This window comes from Pseudophryne corroboree, chromosome 1 (assembly GCF_028390025.1).
Source record: "Pseudophryne corroboree isolate aPseCor3 chromosome 1, aPseCor3.hap2, whole genome shotgun sequence".
Taxonomy (NCBI): domain Eukaryota; kingdom Metazoa; phylum Chordata; class Amphibia; order Anura; family Myobatrachidae; genus Pseudophryne; species Pseudophryne corroboree.
This window is the reverse complement of record NC_086444.1, coordinates 361,044,518-361,061,650: the sequence shown is the minus strand read 5'-3', so window position 1 is coordinate 361,061,650 and position 17,133 is coordinate 361,044,518. Positions and strand designations below refer to the sequence as shown.

Below are 17,133 nucleotides of genomic sequence, written 5' to 3'. Positions count from 1 at the left end.
TGACAATGCTGATTTATATACAGGAATGAAAGCTATACCTTAAACACACTTTACGTACTTTTTACGCTGTTAGCGTACAGAGTCCCCTATCGTGTATGGACTTTGCGTACAAACGCCGCGCTGACGGTACAAAGTACACACCCAATGAATACACTTTAAACCTTATGCAGCAATGCAGTGTGATGCTATTACACTTTAAATCTTATGCAGCAATGCAGTGTGATGCTATTACACTTTAAACCTTAGCAGGAAAAGAAATACACGACACCAGTCTGTAGTTAAACCACTGGGTTCCGACACCACAGCGTATTATTGCTGAAAGGGGGTTACAATACAAACAATACAATACAATATAACAGAGTAAATGGCTACAGTCAATGTTACATACGTGAGTGGATTCGCTTGCGCTACCCGGTCCGGTCCTCCGTCATCTGATAGATAACGTTGTGAGCCTTGTGTCTGACCAGGCCTGCTGCAGACTCTCTTTATTCACTTCATCCAAAATATAACACAATGGATACTGTAATCTCTTTGTCCATTGGACACAGGGATGGTCATTTACAGTATAGGAGAGGTCATAGGTCTATTTGAATAGGTAGGCGATGTCTATTTTCACTGCTCTTGTGGGTGGTCTCCTCTGGATTCCCGCCGCATACATAATGTACAGTAAATACAGTTTATATCTATATTCTGCTCCTGCACATAACCATCCGCAGGAACATGCGATCTTCCTCAAACCAACACCGGCATGTTTCCCTTAAAATACCCTACAGCTGGATACCAAACACCACCTTGTAACCTTGTTCTGTCCCCTCCTATCCTGTAAAGGTGAATCCCTTTGTTCTGTACCATTTAAACTGCTGTTTAATTTCTGATGTGGTGCAAGGAGACTGTGTACATTGTGCACTATTTGGATTAAATATATAATGTGTTTAGATAGCCTTCCATGCGTTCACAAACTCTACCGTAAATACCCATACCACGCGCTAATGCGCAGGACCGCGGGAGCGACCATACAAATTGCGAATATGCGCACACACAGGAGAGCAAGTACGCGCACGGAGGCCATCTGTGTGTAGTTTGTACATGATGTGTGTACTGCAATATTTTTCGACTTTGACAATCACAATTGAGTTCTCTGACGGGAGTAAGTGTTTGTATCCACTGGTGAAACTATTAAATGGAAAGAAAATTCATACCACCTACAGGAAAAACTTTTCCTGGATACGTTATGGCAACCGCATGTGTTGGATATTAAGATACGGTTTAAATATATGTTGAAATTTACTGCAAAATAAGTTTAAATATAGACATTCATTTGTCAAGCTGCAGTGATTAGTGTGTGACTGTAACAAATCAACTTAACGCAGGTACATAAAGATATATGGACCTGAATGCTGATCAGTGTAGTAACATTTACTGCACCCTAAAATAACAATTGTAAATGTAGACATTAATTTGTCAAGCCGCAGAAATGATTGTGTGATCAGAATACATCAATTTGACATAAGTATATGGAGATATATGGTCATAGATATAGATCAGTGTGACAAAAATTAATAAGGAGTGGTGCCCTTAGATATATAGGTTGTGAATGGCTGCTTTATGTCATGTACTCAGCGGACTCCCAGTTCCAATACTTGGATACTATGAAAATAAGTGACATCTGCTTTTAAGTAATCCTCTCCCAGCTTGTCTGATACCAAGACTGTGTATCACAGACAATGCTATGTGGAAGATGGATCTCTTAATATGAGTGCCAGAATGGGAGATAAGAATAGTGAGAGAGATGTTAAAAATCGGGGTGCTCTGCTATTTCCACAGGCTGTCTGTTACTATATGAGCAGTGCAGGTGTAGCCTGATGGAGCAGTGGCAGAGTGCATAGAGAAGAAAGAGTATAGTACCTGTGTGGATCTCCAACGATAGTGGGTTTGCCAGAGAGGGTAGATGGAAACTACCGCTCTCGTCACCAAACACGTGTTTCATCTCCTACATACAGTAGGTGAAATGTCCCTATTTCCCTGCCCTTTTCTCTGAAGTGTTAAAAGGAGCTGCTGTGTTTGTCGTGCAATCCCCAACTACTCATGTGCTGTACCTGGGAGACTTTATTAATGTTTTGGATCTGATGATGGATAGGTAGGGTGAAACCTCTAGCCAACCTCTGTGTGGTGGCGGATGATTCGCTGAGTTTGTGACTGATCTGTGCTGAGTTATTGCTTTGAGAGTGAATCATTCTGGAGCCACAGTGCACGTGTACCATGACATTGCAGCTCCTGCCTCAGCCTGATTGAGAGATTGTCGCGTTTGTGGGCGGTGGTGGTAAGAATTCCTGAAAGTGGATGCTTGTGGTGTCTGTTTTGTGGGCGCGCCATAGACATCTACTGCGTCTTCAGATACAGCTTCTCTGACCTCAGTAGCTTAGTTGTGCCGGACATCCTGAGCAAAGTTAGGGTTGCACATGTGTCCAGTGGGCTGGCTGATGTTTGCAATGTTGATCCGATGTTGGACGAGTGCAGCTGATCTGAGAAGCCAGCATTGGGAGTCTTTTTTTTTTTTTAAATAAAAGACGCCACCTGCAACATTTACATGCTCTCTGATCTGCTTCTGCTGAATACGCAGCACCGGGCTAGGCCGCCTCCACCACTGAATCAGGTCCATTATTCTGCCTCATTTCAAACTGTATCTCCACTCTAGCCTGATGCTCTCTGTGTGCTGCTCTCTTACAGTATTTTCAAGAGTATCTATTTTCTGTGCTATTTCTTCTACACAGGCTGCTATACTCCCAGGGCTCCACAGTTCTTGTCTCTTTTGTGGGTATCCAATTAGGTGCAATCTTTTTTGGCAGATAAAAACAGCCTGATGGTCATTATCACGCTATCCAATTGTAGGCCTTTTTTATCAGCTGGAAAAGGAACCGCAACCATGCTATAATACATGGGATCCGGGATAAGTTCCTGATCCCATGTGTTATCATGGCTCCGACGGCTGCTTATTGCGGATTATGCATCAGGTGCGTGAGGCACCCGAAGCATAATCCCAGATAAGTGCCTCGTATCGGGACTAATTGGATAGCCCCAGCCAGATCCATTTGCTGCGGTAAATTACTGCAGCTAATTGGATACCGGCCAAAATGTCTTTTTCTCTGACGTCCTAGTGGATGCTGGGGACTCCGTAAGGACCATGGGGAATAGCGGCTCCGCAGGAGACTGGGCACAAAAGTAAAGCTTTAGAACTACCTGGTGTGCACTGGCTCCTCCCCCTATGACCCTCCTCCAAGCCTCAGTTAGATTTTTGTGCCCGAACGAGAAGGGTGCACACTAGGTGGCTCTCTTGAGCTGCTTAGTGAAAAGTTTAGTTTTAGGTTTTTTATGTTCAGTGAGACCTGCTGGCAACAGGCTCACTGCATCAAGGGACTAAGGGGAGAAGAAGCGAACTCACCTGCGTGCAGAGTGGATTGGGCTTCTTATGCTACTGGACATTAGCTCCAGAGGGACCGATCACAGGCCCAGCCATGGATAGGTCCCAGAGCCGCGCCGCCGGCCCCCTTACAGAGCCAGAAGACAGAAGAGGTCCGGAAAATCGGCGGCAGAAGACGTCCTGTCTTCAACAAGGTAGCGCACAGCACTGCAGCTGTGCGCCATTGCTCTCAGCACACTTCACACTCCGGTCACTGAGGGTGCAGGGCGCTGGGGGGGGGCGCCCTGAGAGGCAATAAAAACACCTTGGATGGCAAAAAATGCATCACATATAGCTCCTGGGCTATATGGATGAATTTAACCCCTGCCAGAATACACAGAAAAACGGGAGATAAGGCCGCCGAGAAGGGGGCGGAGCCTATCTCCTCAGCACACTGGCGCCATTTTCCCTCACAGCTCCGTTGGAGGGAAGCTCCCTGGCTCTCCCCTGCAGTCACTACACTACAGAAAGGGTTAAAAAAGAGAGGGGGGCACTAATTACGCGCAGTATTAAAAATACAGCAGCTATAAGGGGAAAAACACTTATATAAGGTTATCCCTGTATATATATATAGCGCTCTGGTGTGTGCTGGCAAACTCTCCCTCTGTCTCCCCAAAGGGCTAGTGGGGTCCTGTCCTCTATCAGAGCATTCCCTGTGTGTGTGCTGTGTGTCGATACGTTGGTGTCGACATGTATGAGGAGAAAAATGATGTGGAGACGGAGCAGATTGCCTGTAATAGTGATGTCACCCCCTAGGGGGTCGACACCTGAGTGGATGAACTGTTGGAAGGAATTACGTGACAGTGTCAGCTCTGTATAAAAGACAGTGGTTGACATGAGACAGCCGGCTACTCAGCTTGTGCCTGTCCAGACGTCTCATAGGCCGTCAGGGGCTCTAAAGCGCCCGTTACCTCAGATGGCAGATATAGACGCCGACACGGATACTGACTCCAGTGTCGACGGTGAAGAGACAAATGTGACTTCCAATAGGGCCACACGTTACATGATTGAGGCAATGAAAAATGTTTTACACATTTCTGATAATACGAGTACCACCAAAAAGGGGTATTATGTTCGGTGAGGAAAAACTACCTGTAGTTTTCCTGAATCTGAGAAATTAAATGAGGTGTGTGATGATGCGTGGGTTTCCCCCGATAACAACTGATAATTTCTAAAATGTTATTGGCATTATATCCTTTCCCGCCAGAGGTTAGGGTGCGTTGGGAAACACCCCCTAGGGTGGATAAAGCGCTCACACGCTTGTAAGAACAAGGGCTCTACCCTCTCCTGAGATGGCCGCCCTTAAGGATCCTGCTGATAGAAAGCAGGAGGGTATCCTAAAATGTATTTACACACATACTGGTGTTATACTGCGACCAGCAATCGCCTCAGCCTGGATGTGCAGTGCTGGGTTGGCGTGGTCGGATTCCCTGACTGAAAATATTGATACCCTAGATAGGGACAGTATATTATTGCCTATAGAGCATTTAAAAGATGCATTTCTATATATGCGTGATGCACAGCGGAATATTTGCCGACTGGCATCAAGTCTAAGTGCGTTGTCCATTTCTGCCAGTAGAGGGTTATGGACACGACAGTGGTCAGGTAATGCGGATTCCAAATGGCATTTGGAAGATAAGAAGACGCCGTATTATCAGGCGCAGTCCTTTCGTGGGCAAGCGGGCAAAAGGTTCCTCATTTCTGCCCCGTGACAGAGGGAGAGGAAAAAGGCTGCAGAAATCAGCCAGTTCCCAGGAACAGAAGCCCTCTCCCGCCTCTGCCAAGCCCTCAGTATGACGCTGGGGCTTTACAAGCAGAATCAGGCACAGTGGGGGCCCGTCTCAATGAATTTCAGCGCGCAGTGGGCTCACTCGCAATTAGACCCCTGGATCCTTCAGGTGATATCTCAGGGGTACAAATTGGAATTCGAGATGTCTCCCCCTCGCCGTTTCCTAAAGTCGGCTTTACCGATGTCTCCCTCTGACAGGGAGGCAGTTTTGGAAGCCATTCACAAGCTGTATTCCCAGCAGGTGATAATCAAGGTACCCCTCCTGCAACAGGGAACGGGGTATTATTCCACACTGTTGTGGTACCGAAGCCGGACGGCTCGGTGAGACCGATTCTAAATCTAAAATCTTGAACACTTACATACGGAGGTTCAAATTCAAGATTGAGTCACTCAGAGCAGTGATTGCGAACCTGGAAGAAGGGGACTACATGATGTCTCGGGACATCAAGGATGCTTACCTTCATGTCCCAATTTACCCTTCTCACCAAGGGTACCTCAGGTTTGTGGTACAGAACTGTCACTATCCGTTTCAGACGCTGCCGTATGGATGGTCCACGGCACCCCGGGTCCTTACCAAGGTAATGGCCGAAATTATGATACTCTTTCGAAGGAAGGGAATTTTAGTTATCCCTTACTTGGACGATTCCCTGATAAGGGTAAGATCCAGGGAACAGTTGGAGGTCGGTGTAGCACTATCTCAGGTAGTGTTGCGGCAGCACGATTGGATTCTCAATATTCCAAAATCGCAGCTGATTCCGACGACTCGTCTTCTGTTCCTAGGGATGATCCTGGACACAGTCCAGAAAAAGGTGTTTCTCCCGGAGGAGAAAGTCAGGGAGTTATCCGAGCTAGTCGGGAACCTCCTATAACCGAGCCAAGTCTCCGTACATCAATGAAAGGGTTCTGGGAAAAATGGTGGCTTCCTACGAAGCAATCCCATTCGGCAGATAACACGCAAGAACTTTCCAGTGGGACCTGCTGGACAAATGGTCCGGGTCGCATCTTCAGATGCATCAGCGGATAACCCTGTCACCAAGCACAAGGGTGTCTCTCCTGTGGTGGTTGCAGAGTGCTCATCTTCTAGAGGGCCGCAGATTCGGCATTCAGGACTGGGTCCTGGTGACCACGGATGCCAGCCTGCGAGGCTGGGGAGCAGTCACACAGGGAAGGAATTTCCAGAGCTTATGGTCAAGCCTGGAGACATCACTTCACATAAATATCCTGAAGCTAAGGGCCATTTACAATGCTCTAAGCTCAGCAAGACCTCTGCTTCAAGGTCACCCGGAGTTGATCCATTCGGACAACATCACGGCAGTCACCCACGTAAACAGACAGGGTGACACAAGAAGCAGGAGGGCAAGGCAGAAGCTGCAAGGATTCTTCGCTGGGCGGAAAATCATGTGATAGCACTGTCAGCAGTATTCATTCCGGGAGTGGACAACTGGGAAGCAGACTTCCTCAGCAGACACGACCCCCACCCGGGAGAGTGGGGACTTCACCCAGAAGTCTTCCACATGTTTATAAAACTCGACAAGTATTGCGCCAGGTCAAGGGACCCTCAGGCAATAGCTGTAGACGCTCTGGTAACACAGTGGGTGTACCAGTCAGTGTATGTGTTCCCTCCTCTGCCTCTCATACCCAAGGTACTGAGAATTATAAGATGGAGAGGAGTAAGCACTATATTCGTGGCTCCGGATTGGCCAAGAAGGACTTGGTAACCAGAACTTCAAGAGATGCTCACGGAGGATCCGTGGCCTCTACCTCTAAGAAGGGACCTGCTTCAGCAAGGACCCTGTCTGTTCCAAGACTTACCGCGGCTGCGTTTGACGGCATGGCGGTTGAACGCCGGATCCTGTAGGAGAAAGGCATTCCGGATGAAGTCATTCCTATCCTGATCAAAGCCAGGAAAGATATAACCGCAAAACATTATCACCGCATTTGGCGAAAATATGTTGCGTGGTGCGAGGCCAGTAAGGCCCCGACGGAGGAATTTTCAACTGGGTCGATTCCTACATTTCCTGCAAACAGGAGTGTCTATGGGCCTGAAATGGGGTTCCATTAAGGTTCAAATTTCGGCCCTGTCAATTTTCTTCCAAAAAGAACTAGCTTCAGTCCCTGAAGTTCAGACGTTGTGAAAGGGGTACTGTATATACAGCCTCCTTTTGTGCCTCCAGTGGCACCTTGGGATCTAAATGTAGTTTTTGGGTTCCAAAAGTCACATTGGTTTGAACCACTTAAATATGTGGAGTTAAAATATCTCACATGGAAAGTGGTCATGCTGTTGGCCCTGGCCTGGGCCAGGTGCGTGTCAGAATTGGCGGCTTTATCCTGTAAAAGCCCTCATCTGATTTTCCATTCGGACAGGGCGGAATTGAGGACTTGTCCTCAGTTTCTCCCTAAGGTGGTTTTCAGCGTTTCACCTGAATCAACCTATTGTGGTGCCTGCGGCTACTAGGGACTTGGAGGACTCCAAGTTGCTAGACGTTGTCAGGGCCCTGGAAATATAGGTTTCCAGGACGGCTGGAGTCAGAAAATCTGACTCGTTGTTTATTCTGTATGCACCCAACAAGCTGGGTGCTCCTGCTTCTAAGCAGACTATTGCTCGTTGGATTTGTAGTACAATTCAGCTTGCACATTCTGTGGCAGGCCTGCCACAGCCAAAATCTGTAAAAGCCCATTCCACAAGGAAGGTGGGCTCATCTTGGGCGGCTGCCCGAGGGGTCTCGGCTTTACAACTTTGCCGAGCAGCTACTTGGTCAGGAGCAAATGCGGTTGTAAAATTCTACAAATTTGATACCCTGGCTAAGGAGGACCTGGAGTTCTCTCATTTGGTGCTGCAGAGTCATCCGCACTCTCCCGCCCGTTTGGGAGCTTTGGTATAATCCCCATGGTCCTTACGGAGTCCCCAGCATCCACTAGGACGTCAGAGAAAATAAGAATTTACTTACCGATAATTCTATTTCTCGTAGTCCGTAGTGGATGCTGGGCGCCCATCCCAAGTGCGGATTGTCTGCAATACTGGTACATAGTTATTGTTACCAAAAAAATTGGGTTATTGCTGTAGTGAGCCATCTTTTCTAGAGGCTCCTCTGTTATCATGTTGTTAACTGGGTTTAGATCACAAGTTATATGGTGTGATTGGTGTGGCTGGTATGAGTCTTACCCGGGATTCAAAATCCTTCCTTATTGTGTACGCTCGTCCGGGCACAGTATCCTAACTGAGGCTTGGAGGAGGGTCATAGGGGGAGGAGCCAGTGCACACCAGGTAGTTCTAAAGCTTTACTTTTGTGCCCAGTCTCCTGCGGAGCCGCTATTCCCCATGGTCCTTACGGAGTCCCCAGCATCCACTACGGACTACGAGAAATAGAATTATCGGTAAGTAAATTCTTATTATCTCTATCATGACGCTAATGTATTTTATATGCAATGTAATGCACCCAAACCTTCATACTCTGCAATTGTGTTTCCGTGCTCTCACTAAACTTTTCCTACATGAGAACAACTTGCTACAGCATAGTTCTGAATGATCAATCGGAAGTGTAAATGCGACTGTGATCTGTTTGACTCTGCGTGGCCCGTTTTTGTGCATGCTTCATTCCAGAGCCTTCCGCAGTGCCAAAGTATACTAAATACGCCCCTGTATGTGTAATCATCTGTGTTTCACACTTTGTTTACTTTTTTTATATATTTATTTTTATTTCTCTATCATACATAAGGGATACTGGGGTCACTTAGTACGATGGGTATAGATGGGGTCTAAAGGAGCCGGTGCACTTTAAATTCTTCAAACAGGGTGTGCTGGCTCCTCCCCTCTATGCCCTCCCCCACAGCCCAGTTTAGAAAAATGTGCCCTCAGGAGAGGATGCACACTCTGGAGCTCCAGAACTTTTATTATTTTCAGGTAGGCTGTTGGGCCTACCTGCACCAAGGGACTCTGAAGGGGACCTACACTGCTGGACACGCTGAGTCGGATCCCGCTGACAGGACAATGGTCCTGAGGGTCAGTGTACCGCAGGTATTGCGCTCTCACGCACACACCCGCAGCACGCCACCCCCCCCCCCCCCCCGGAACACAGCCTGTAGATGAGAAGAGTGGTGAGTGTTACCGGGGGTCACGCTAGCAGGGCCCCCTTTCCCCCCGGCTCTTGGTGCGGGGCGCACATACGGACTCCCTCTGGGATAATCCCATAGCCCCCCCGTGCAGACTGGCAGTGGCTGTGAAATTAGGTGTTGGGGCCTCAATTTGCACATTATAGGGGGCATTGCCAGTATAAAAATGCCAAAAGCTCCTGCGCCATAACAGGGGACGGAGCTACCTTAGAGTGGGACCAGTGGCTTCCTGGCACCATTTCCTTTACTCTCAGCGCTGCAGCAGGACAGCCAGCTCCTCCAGAGGATACTCCACGGCCAGTCACTGGTACACGGGTGTAGTTAAGGGAAGAGCCCGCTGTGGGTACCTTATGTTAGGCTCCTCATGCACTGCACAACCAAATTTCCTATCTTCTAACTTCTGAATTGTTAGTTACAGTCTTGATGCAGGTCCCTCCTCTCTGAGTCTCTCCACACATACTGGGCTGGGTAGGCTTGCTTGTACCTGTGTCTCTGTGTATGTGTGTGTGAATGTAAATGTTCCCTGTCAGCATGGTGAAAAAAGCTGTGTGTAATATTTGTCACACAAGATTTCCCCCCTCCCCTGCAGATTCTCTCATGTGTGAACAATGTAGTCAGCCTTCACAAGACAGCCTTTTGGGGGTCATTTACAAGAACCAGCTTGGTTGAGTTCTATTAAAACTATGATGGCTGACATGTCCAATGAGTTAACTACTGCTAGACAGGAAAGGCAGCAGTTGCAACAATCTATGGGTGCTCTGGCTATGGATAAGACAGAAAGCAGACGTGTAACTCCTCTCGCACATCCACTACCCCAAAAGCGGGGGTTACCTGACATCCTCTCAGAATTCGAAGAAGAGTGTCAGAGGTGGAAGAAGGGAGGAACTGGAATCTACTGCTGAGGTGGATGATTTCTCTCAGTTGCAAGGAGTGGGATCACTTATCCTTGCTATAAAGAATGTTTTACTTATTCCTGGGAATGAAGCGTAGGTACAGCAATCCTTTTTCTCTGCACAGAAAAAACTGCCGGTTACCTTTCCTGATTCAAAGAAACCGGATGATCTTTTCAGGGAGCCCTGGGCTACTCCTGACAAGAAATTCCAGGTGACAAAGAAATTGGTTGCTGCCTTTGCTTAGGAGGGACGCAAGGTCTGGGAGACTCCCCCTGCTGTGGATGCTTCAGTATCACGCCTGTCAAAAAAGACAGTGCTACCTGTTCCAGGGGCTACTGCCTTAAAGGAACCTGCGAACAGGAAAATAGAAAACACTTTGAAATCTATTTATGTTGCAGCAGGAGCCTCCCAATGGCCTGTAATTGCAGGCTGTTGGGTGACTCACTCCATACATACCTGGGCAGGTAACCTTCAGGAGGGCCTAACTGGGGATAAGTCCTTGGCTGAAATGGTGACGCTGATTCAGCATGTCTAGGAATCTGCTTGTTCCCTCTGAGAAACAATGAAAGGCATAGGCATTATAAATGCTCGTACTTCTACCATGGCGGTTTCTGCACGCAGGGCCCTGGGGCTCCGTCAGTGGATGGCGGACGCAGAGTTAAAATGGAGTGTAGAGGCATTGCCTTTCACAGGAGATTGCGGACGGACAGGTGGGAGGCATTCTGCGGCGGATACTCACCGTTTTCCAGGCGTGGTGAGTCCAACGCAGGCGAATCCAGGCGTTCAGAAGGCAGATGTCTGACATCAGGACCGGGACCTTCATCGCTGGATCCGTCGCACTGGGTAAGTAGCTGCAGGACTGGTCTTCTTTTGCTTGAAAGTTTTTTAGTATAGCAGGGCTGCACAAGTGTTTGCAGCCCTGCTATGCTAAAATACTCTCCCCCCCCATAGGCGACATCAGGTTGATCGCACGAGCAGCAAAAAGTTGCTACGTGCGATCAACTCGGAATGACCCCCAATATTCCAGCCTTTTTGTGGTACCAAAACCGGATGGTTCAGTGAGGCCCATTTTTAACCTTAAATCGTTAAACCCATATCTGCGGGTTTTTCGGTTCAAAATGGAGTCTCTGAGAGCAGTGATTTCAGGTCTGGAGGAGGCAGAGTTTTTAGTCTCTCTGGACATAAAGGACGCGTACCTCCATGTTCTGATATGGCCGCCTCATCAAGCCTAGCTCAGGTTTGCTCTGCTGGATGAACACCCATCAGTTCCAGGCACTACCCTTCGGCCTATCCACGGCTCCAAGGGTTTTCACAAAAGTGATGGCGGAAATGATATTCCAACTCAGGATTCAGGGGGTGAACATTGTCCCCTACCTGGACCATCTTTTGATAAAAGCGAGATCAAAGGAACAACTGTGGGACAGCATCTGCCGCACAACAACCCTGTTGTCAGACCACGGTTGGATTCTAAACTTCCAAAAATCCCACCTCGAGCTGACCCAGCATCTCCAGTTCCTCAGGATGGTCTAGTACACTGTGGCTCAGAAGTTCTTCCTTCCTGCGGACAAGGCAAGGACGCTTCAGGAGTTGGTTTAGGCGGTTCTGTAGCCAAACTGTGTTTTGGTACAATTTTTGCACCCGCCTGTTGGGAAAGATGGTGGCCTCCTTCGAGGCCATTCAATTTGTCAGATTCCATGCGAGGACATTCCAACTGGATCTCCCGAAGAAATGATCGGGTTCACATCTGCTGGTGCACCAGGTCATACGTCTCTCACAGCAGGCCAGAATCTCTCTCCTGTGGTGGTTGCAGCCCTCCAACCTCTTGGAGGGTCAGAGTTTCGGGATCCAGGATCGGATTCTCTTGACCACTGACGCAATCCTTCGAAGTGGGGGAGCGGTCACCCAATGGGCATAGTTCCAGCCCAGGTAGTCAAGCCACGAAGCCGTTCTTCCAATAAACATACTGGAACTCAGGACGATCTACAATGCTCTAATGCAGGCATCTCACCTGCTTCAAGGTTATGCCATTCAGGTTCAGTTGGACAACGCCACGGTTGTGGCGTACGTCATTCGGCAGGAAGGGACAAAGAGCAGGGCCTGCATGCGGGAGGTATCCAAGATACTCCTCTGGGTAGAAAGGAATGCAAGGGCAGTATCGGCCGGGTGTAGTATGTGATGCCGGCGGTCGGGCTCCCGGCGACCAGCAGGCGCCGGAATCCTGACCGTCTGCATACTGACAGCTGGGCGAGTGCTAATTAGCCCCTTGCGGGCACGCCACGCTATCTATTCTCCCTCCAGGGGGGTCATGGACCCCCAAGAGGGAGAAAAGCTGTCGGTATGCCGGCGATCGGGATTCCGGCGCCGGTATGCTGCTCGTCTGGCAAACTGAAGACCACCCGTATCGGCCATATTTATTCCGAGAGTGGACAACTGGGAGGCGGACTTCCTAAGTTGTCATGACCTACACCCAGGAGAGGTGGGGTCTACATCCGCATATATTTTGACTAATAACGGATCGGTGGGGCTGGCCGCAGATCGATCTGATGGCCTCTCCACTCAACAACAAGCTTCGTTGCTTTTGTTCCAGGACAAGGGACCCTCTGGCGGCAGCAGTGGACTCACTGAGAATGCTGTGAGTTTACCAGTTGGTGTGCCTGTTTCCGTCTATTCCGTTGCCCCCCAGGGTTCTAAAAAGACTCAGAAGGGAGGAAGTTCAGGCAATTCTCATTGCCCCCGATTGGCCTCGAAGAGTTTGGTACGCGGATCTTCTGGCCATGGCAATAGAAGACCCCTGGCCTCTGCCACTGCGGGAGGATCTTCTTCAGCAAGGGACGTTCGTCTACCCGGACTTACGGCGGCGGCGTTTAACGACATGGCGGTTGAGCGGAACCTTCTAGTTTAGAAAGGAATTCCGGACAAGATTATTGCTACTATGATTCAGGCCAGAAAAATTGTCACTTCAAAGCATTACCACCATATCTGTAAACTTTACGTCTCCTGGTGTGAGGGCTGAAGGTATCTGGCTGCGGATTTTCCCTGGGGCTCTTTTTGCATTTCTTGCAGGCTGGTGTGGATATGGGGCTAAGGTTAAGCTCCATAAAAGTTCAGATCTCGGCCTAGTCCATTTTCTTTCAAAAGGAATTGGCTGGTTTATCTGAAGTTCAGACGTTCCTACAGGGTGTCCTTCACATCCAGCCTCCGTTTGTGCCGCCCACGGCACCTTGGGATCTAAACGTTGATTGGACCTTTCTCCAATCTACTTGGTTTGAACCACTGGTGTCGGTTGAGGACAAGTACCTTACCTGGATGATGGTTATGCTTTTGGCATTAGCTTCAGCAAGGCGCGTTTCGGAACTTGGAGCTTTGTCCTGCACAAGTCCCTACTTGGTCTTTCATGAGGACAGAGCAGAGCTCAGGACTCATCAGCAGTTCCTGCCAAAGGTGGTGTCTGCATTCCACCTGAATCAGCCTATCGTGGTTCCGGCAGCTTCCTCCACTTCATCAAACCCTGGGTCCTTGGATGTGGTGCGAGCCCTGAAGGCTTAAGTCAAGAGAACGGCTGCTGTTCGGAAATCAGATTCCCTCTTTGTGCTATATGATGCTCACAAGAAGGGTTGTCCTGCTTCAAAGCAGTCGATTGCCCGTTGGATTAGGCTTACTATTCAACAGTCCTATGCTTCGGCAGCTAAGCCTATTCCTCGGTCTATCAAGGTCGGTGGGTTCTTCCTGGGCAGCTGCCCGTGGTGTCTTGGCCTTGCAACTATGCTGGGCCGCTACCTGTTCAGGGAAAAACACGTTTGTCATGTTCTATAGGTTTGATACCCTGGCTAAAGAGGATGTCCAATTCGGACATACGGTGTTGCAGGTGTCTCAGCACGTTCCCACCTTCTGGGAGCTTTGGGACGTCCCCATCGTACTAAGTGACCCCAGTGTCCCTTATGGATGATAGAGAAAATAGGATTTGAATTACCAACCGGTAAATCCTTTTCTCGTAGTCCATAAGGGATACTGGGTGCCCGCCACTGCACTTCAACCTTTCTATAAGATATTCTTGTTGAAGTTGTTTGACTCAGCTGTTGCAGTGTCTGTTTCACTGGCTGTTGCTAGTTTGTTTGTTCTGCTATGTGCTGGTACGTTAATCTCACCGCTAGTTGTCTTGTCATGTTTCCTCCTCTCAAGTATGTCTATCTCCTTCAGGCACAGTTTTCCTAGACTGGGCTGTGGGGGAGGGCATGGGGGGAGGACCCAGCACACCCTGTTTGAAGAATTTAAAGTGCATTGGCTCCTTTGGACCTCATCTATACCCATCGTACTAAGTGACCCCAGTATCCCTTATGGACTACGAGAAAAGGATTTACTGGTAGGTAATTCAAATCCTTTTTTTTTTTTTTTTTTTTTACTAATTACATCTGTTTTCAATACTCGTTAGTGCTATATAATCTTTATTTGAATTAAAAAAGGCTCTGTGACATCACTTGTTATGCCTTCTTTCACAATTTATGATTCTGCGAAGCCATACTTAAAAGAAGTTTTCTTAGTGAAAGAGATTGGTTATTGGTTTAGAATTAATTAATTTTTTGCCGATTTTTAGTGGGCATTAATATTACTTTCTTGTTATTCATCTTTGAAATTACAATTATTTATTGCTGTCACTTATTAAGTTATCCCCTGGTATCAATAAAAGATAAAGATCTGTTGTAATGGGTCTATTTTTATAAAATATTATGAAAAGTCAAAATCAACGTTTCATAGAATAATTTATCAATTTATTGGCCAAAACTTTGACTTCGTATTTTACATCAACTAATACATTTACAGTTACTTTAAACAAATCCTTTAAATGCCTCCTCAGCTTTCTTTGCACCTTCTACTTTAGATCTCTGTACCCAATCCAGAACCTGTTCCCTGTACAAGTGTGAATACCTTTCAGTTGCTGTTTATATGATTATTATGGGCTGTTTTTTGCACTTTTTATACAACATTTGATGTTCTCCACAGCAATACATTTACCAGGAGGTGTGGAACTTATTCCAGCAGATCAGTGTGAAGGCCAGCTCAGTTGTGTACTCTACCAAGGATTACAAAGATCATGGGTATAGGTAAGTTATACTTAATTTGTTGCCATGTAGCAAATGTGCTGCAAGTAAATAGACATACAGTAGCTCAAAATGTAAATCTAAAATATTGGAAAATTATAATTTATTACTATTAATGCACTTGGGGAACACTTCACCTATTAGGTATGAGCAGCCGTGTTTGCAGTTTTAGGGCTCAATTCAATATAAATGACTAAAATTAAACAAAAATGCTGACAAATTTTCCCGGTTTCGTGCTTTTGATATTACCATTTTATATCAATATGCATACTACGACAGACTGCACTGATTTGGAAAAAGAGAGCACTCCCCTCAGTGACATGATTTGTTTGGCCCTTCAGCACATGCACAGAACGTGATTGAGTTTTCTGCAAAAGAGGTGCACTGCGGGAGAAAGCAGAAAGAGAACGTTCTCTTCCATGCTTTTCTCCACTGCTAGTAACACCATTCAGAAGTAGCGAGAGAAGCAAAGGACTCAGGTCTGGACTGGGGTTAGTTCTACATCCTCTGTAGTCCCCCCTCTCGAGCCTATATTGTGTCTGTTTGGTGTATGCTTGGAAGACCTTGCCAATATAGTGATACATAGTGTATATACATGTCTTTTGCGTATCCACCCTAGCCAAGTTCATCCTTGGTTCAATCTTGTTTGAGTAGCACGACTTTCATAAATGGAATTCTTTAGTAAATTATACGGTCGACCATGAGAGGTACCTTTATACCATTTAACATATATCATACACTTTGAAAAGGCTGGTGTAATTATTGCTTCGGCGTATGTCTTGTTGTGTTGGTCCCTTCGTATGGTGTTCTCTAATTGCCACCTTCCGGGCCAGTCTTACCTAACTATATTTTGCATGCCATGCCACTGGGGAAAATATTTATTTATTTATTTTTTCAAGAGACCTTGATTTTGCTCCTGTGATCTCTATGGGATGGTGAGAAGTTAGCCCTACAGGGATTAGTTCTGCAAGATAGTCAGGTTTGGACATGAAGGCAGCCAACTGCCAAACTTTCTCATAAACATTTGCCCAAGCCAATTACTCTAGGCACTGTTTAACCGCAAATCTTTTCTTGGACAAACCCAAGTATTTTGCTCTGATCGAAGTCATTGAGTACCTTCTTGCCATAAGAGTAATTTCTCCAGTCCCTGAATAGTAGAAAGGTTTGTGTTTTATACTCGAATCTCTTTCTGGTCAACAAATTATATTGTTTCACTCAACCCATTCTGAATTCAGTGGACTTTTCTTTACCTGGAAGCTTGCCTTCCTGTTTGCTATCCCCACAGTAAGGAGAGCTAGGAGCTCTGTCTTGTAGGTCTCCTTTCCTCATCTTTGAAGGTAACAGGGCTATTCTTTGAGCAAAGTATTAATTTCAGTCAAAAATGATCTCTACATTTCATTTGAATCAGGATGTTATGATACTGCACTTGGACTGGAAAAAGTCTTTACAGCAGAGCTTGCCCATCTATGCCATTGCAGTCCAGGTTTTAAGGATATCCATGCCCAAATCCAAATGGTTAAATCAAATTAAATGAGGTACTAAGTCACTTGTGCTCAAGCATGGATAGCCTTAAAACCTGGACTGTAATAGTGAAGTTTGGTAAACTCTGCTCTAGAGGAAGAGGGTCTCTCTGTTTTCTGGACATTTTAAAAGGCATAGGACCCATGAGTTTCTCAGGATGGATATTCTGTTTACTATTTTTTCTCATACGTCCTAAAGGATGCTGGGGACGACATCAAGACCATGGGGTATAGACGGGATCCGCAGGAGACATGGGCACTCTAAAGA

At 47.0% G+C, this 17,133-nt stretch overlaps 1 protein-coding gene across 3 annotated transcripts in view; it reads left to right on the top strand.

Annotated features, from left to right (window-relative positions):
- PI4KA (phosphatidylinositol 4-kinase alpha) overlaps positions 1-17,133 on the top strand; it is a 351,394-nt gene that overhangs the window by 167,984 nt on the left and 166,277 nt on the right. For all 3 annotated transcript variants that reach the window (XM_063964791.1, XM_063964790.1, XM_063964792.1), the window contains exon 17: positions 15,248-15,348. In XM_063964791.1, coding sequence (XP_063820861.1) covers positions 15,248-15,348 — 101 coding nt within the window. The remainder of the gene's footprint in view (positions 1-15,247; positions 15,349-17,133) is intronic.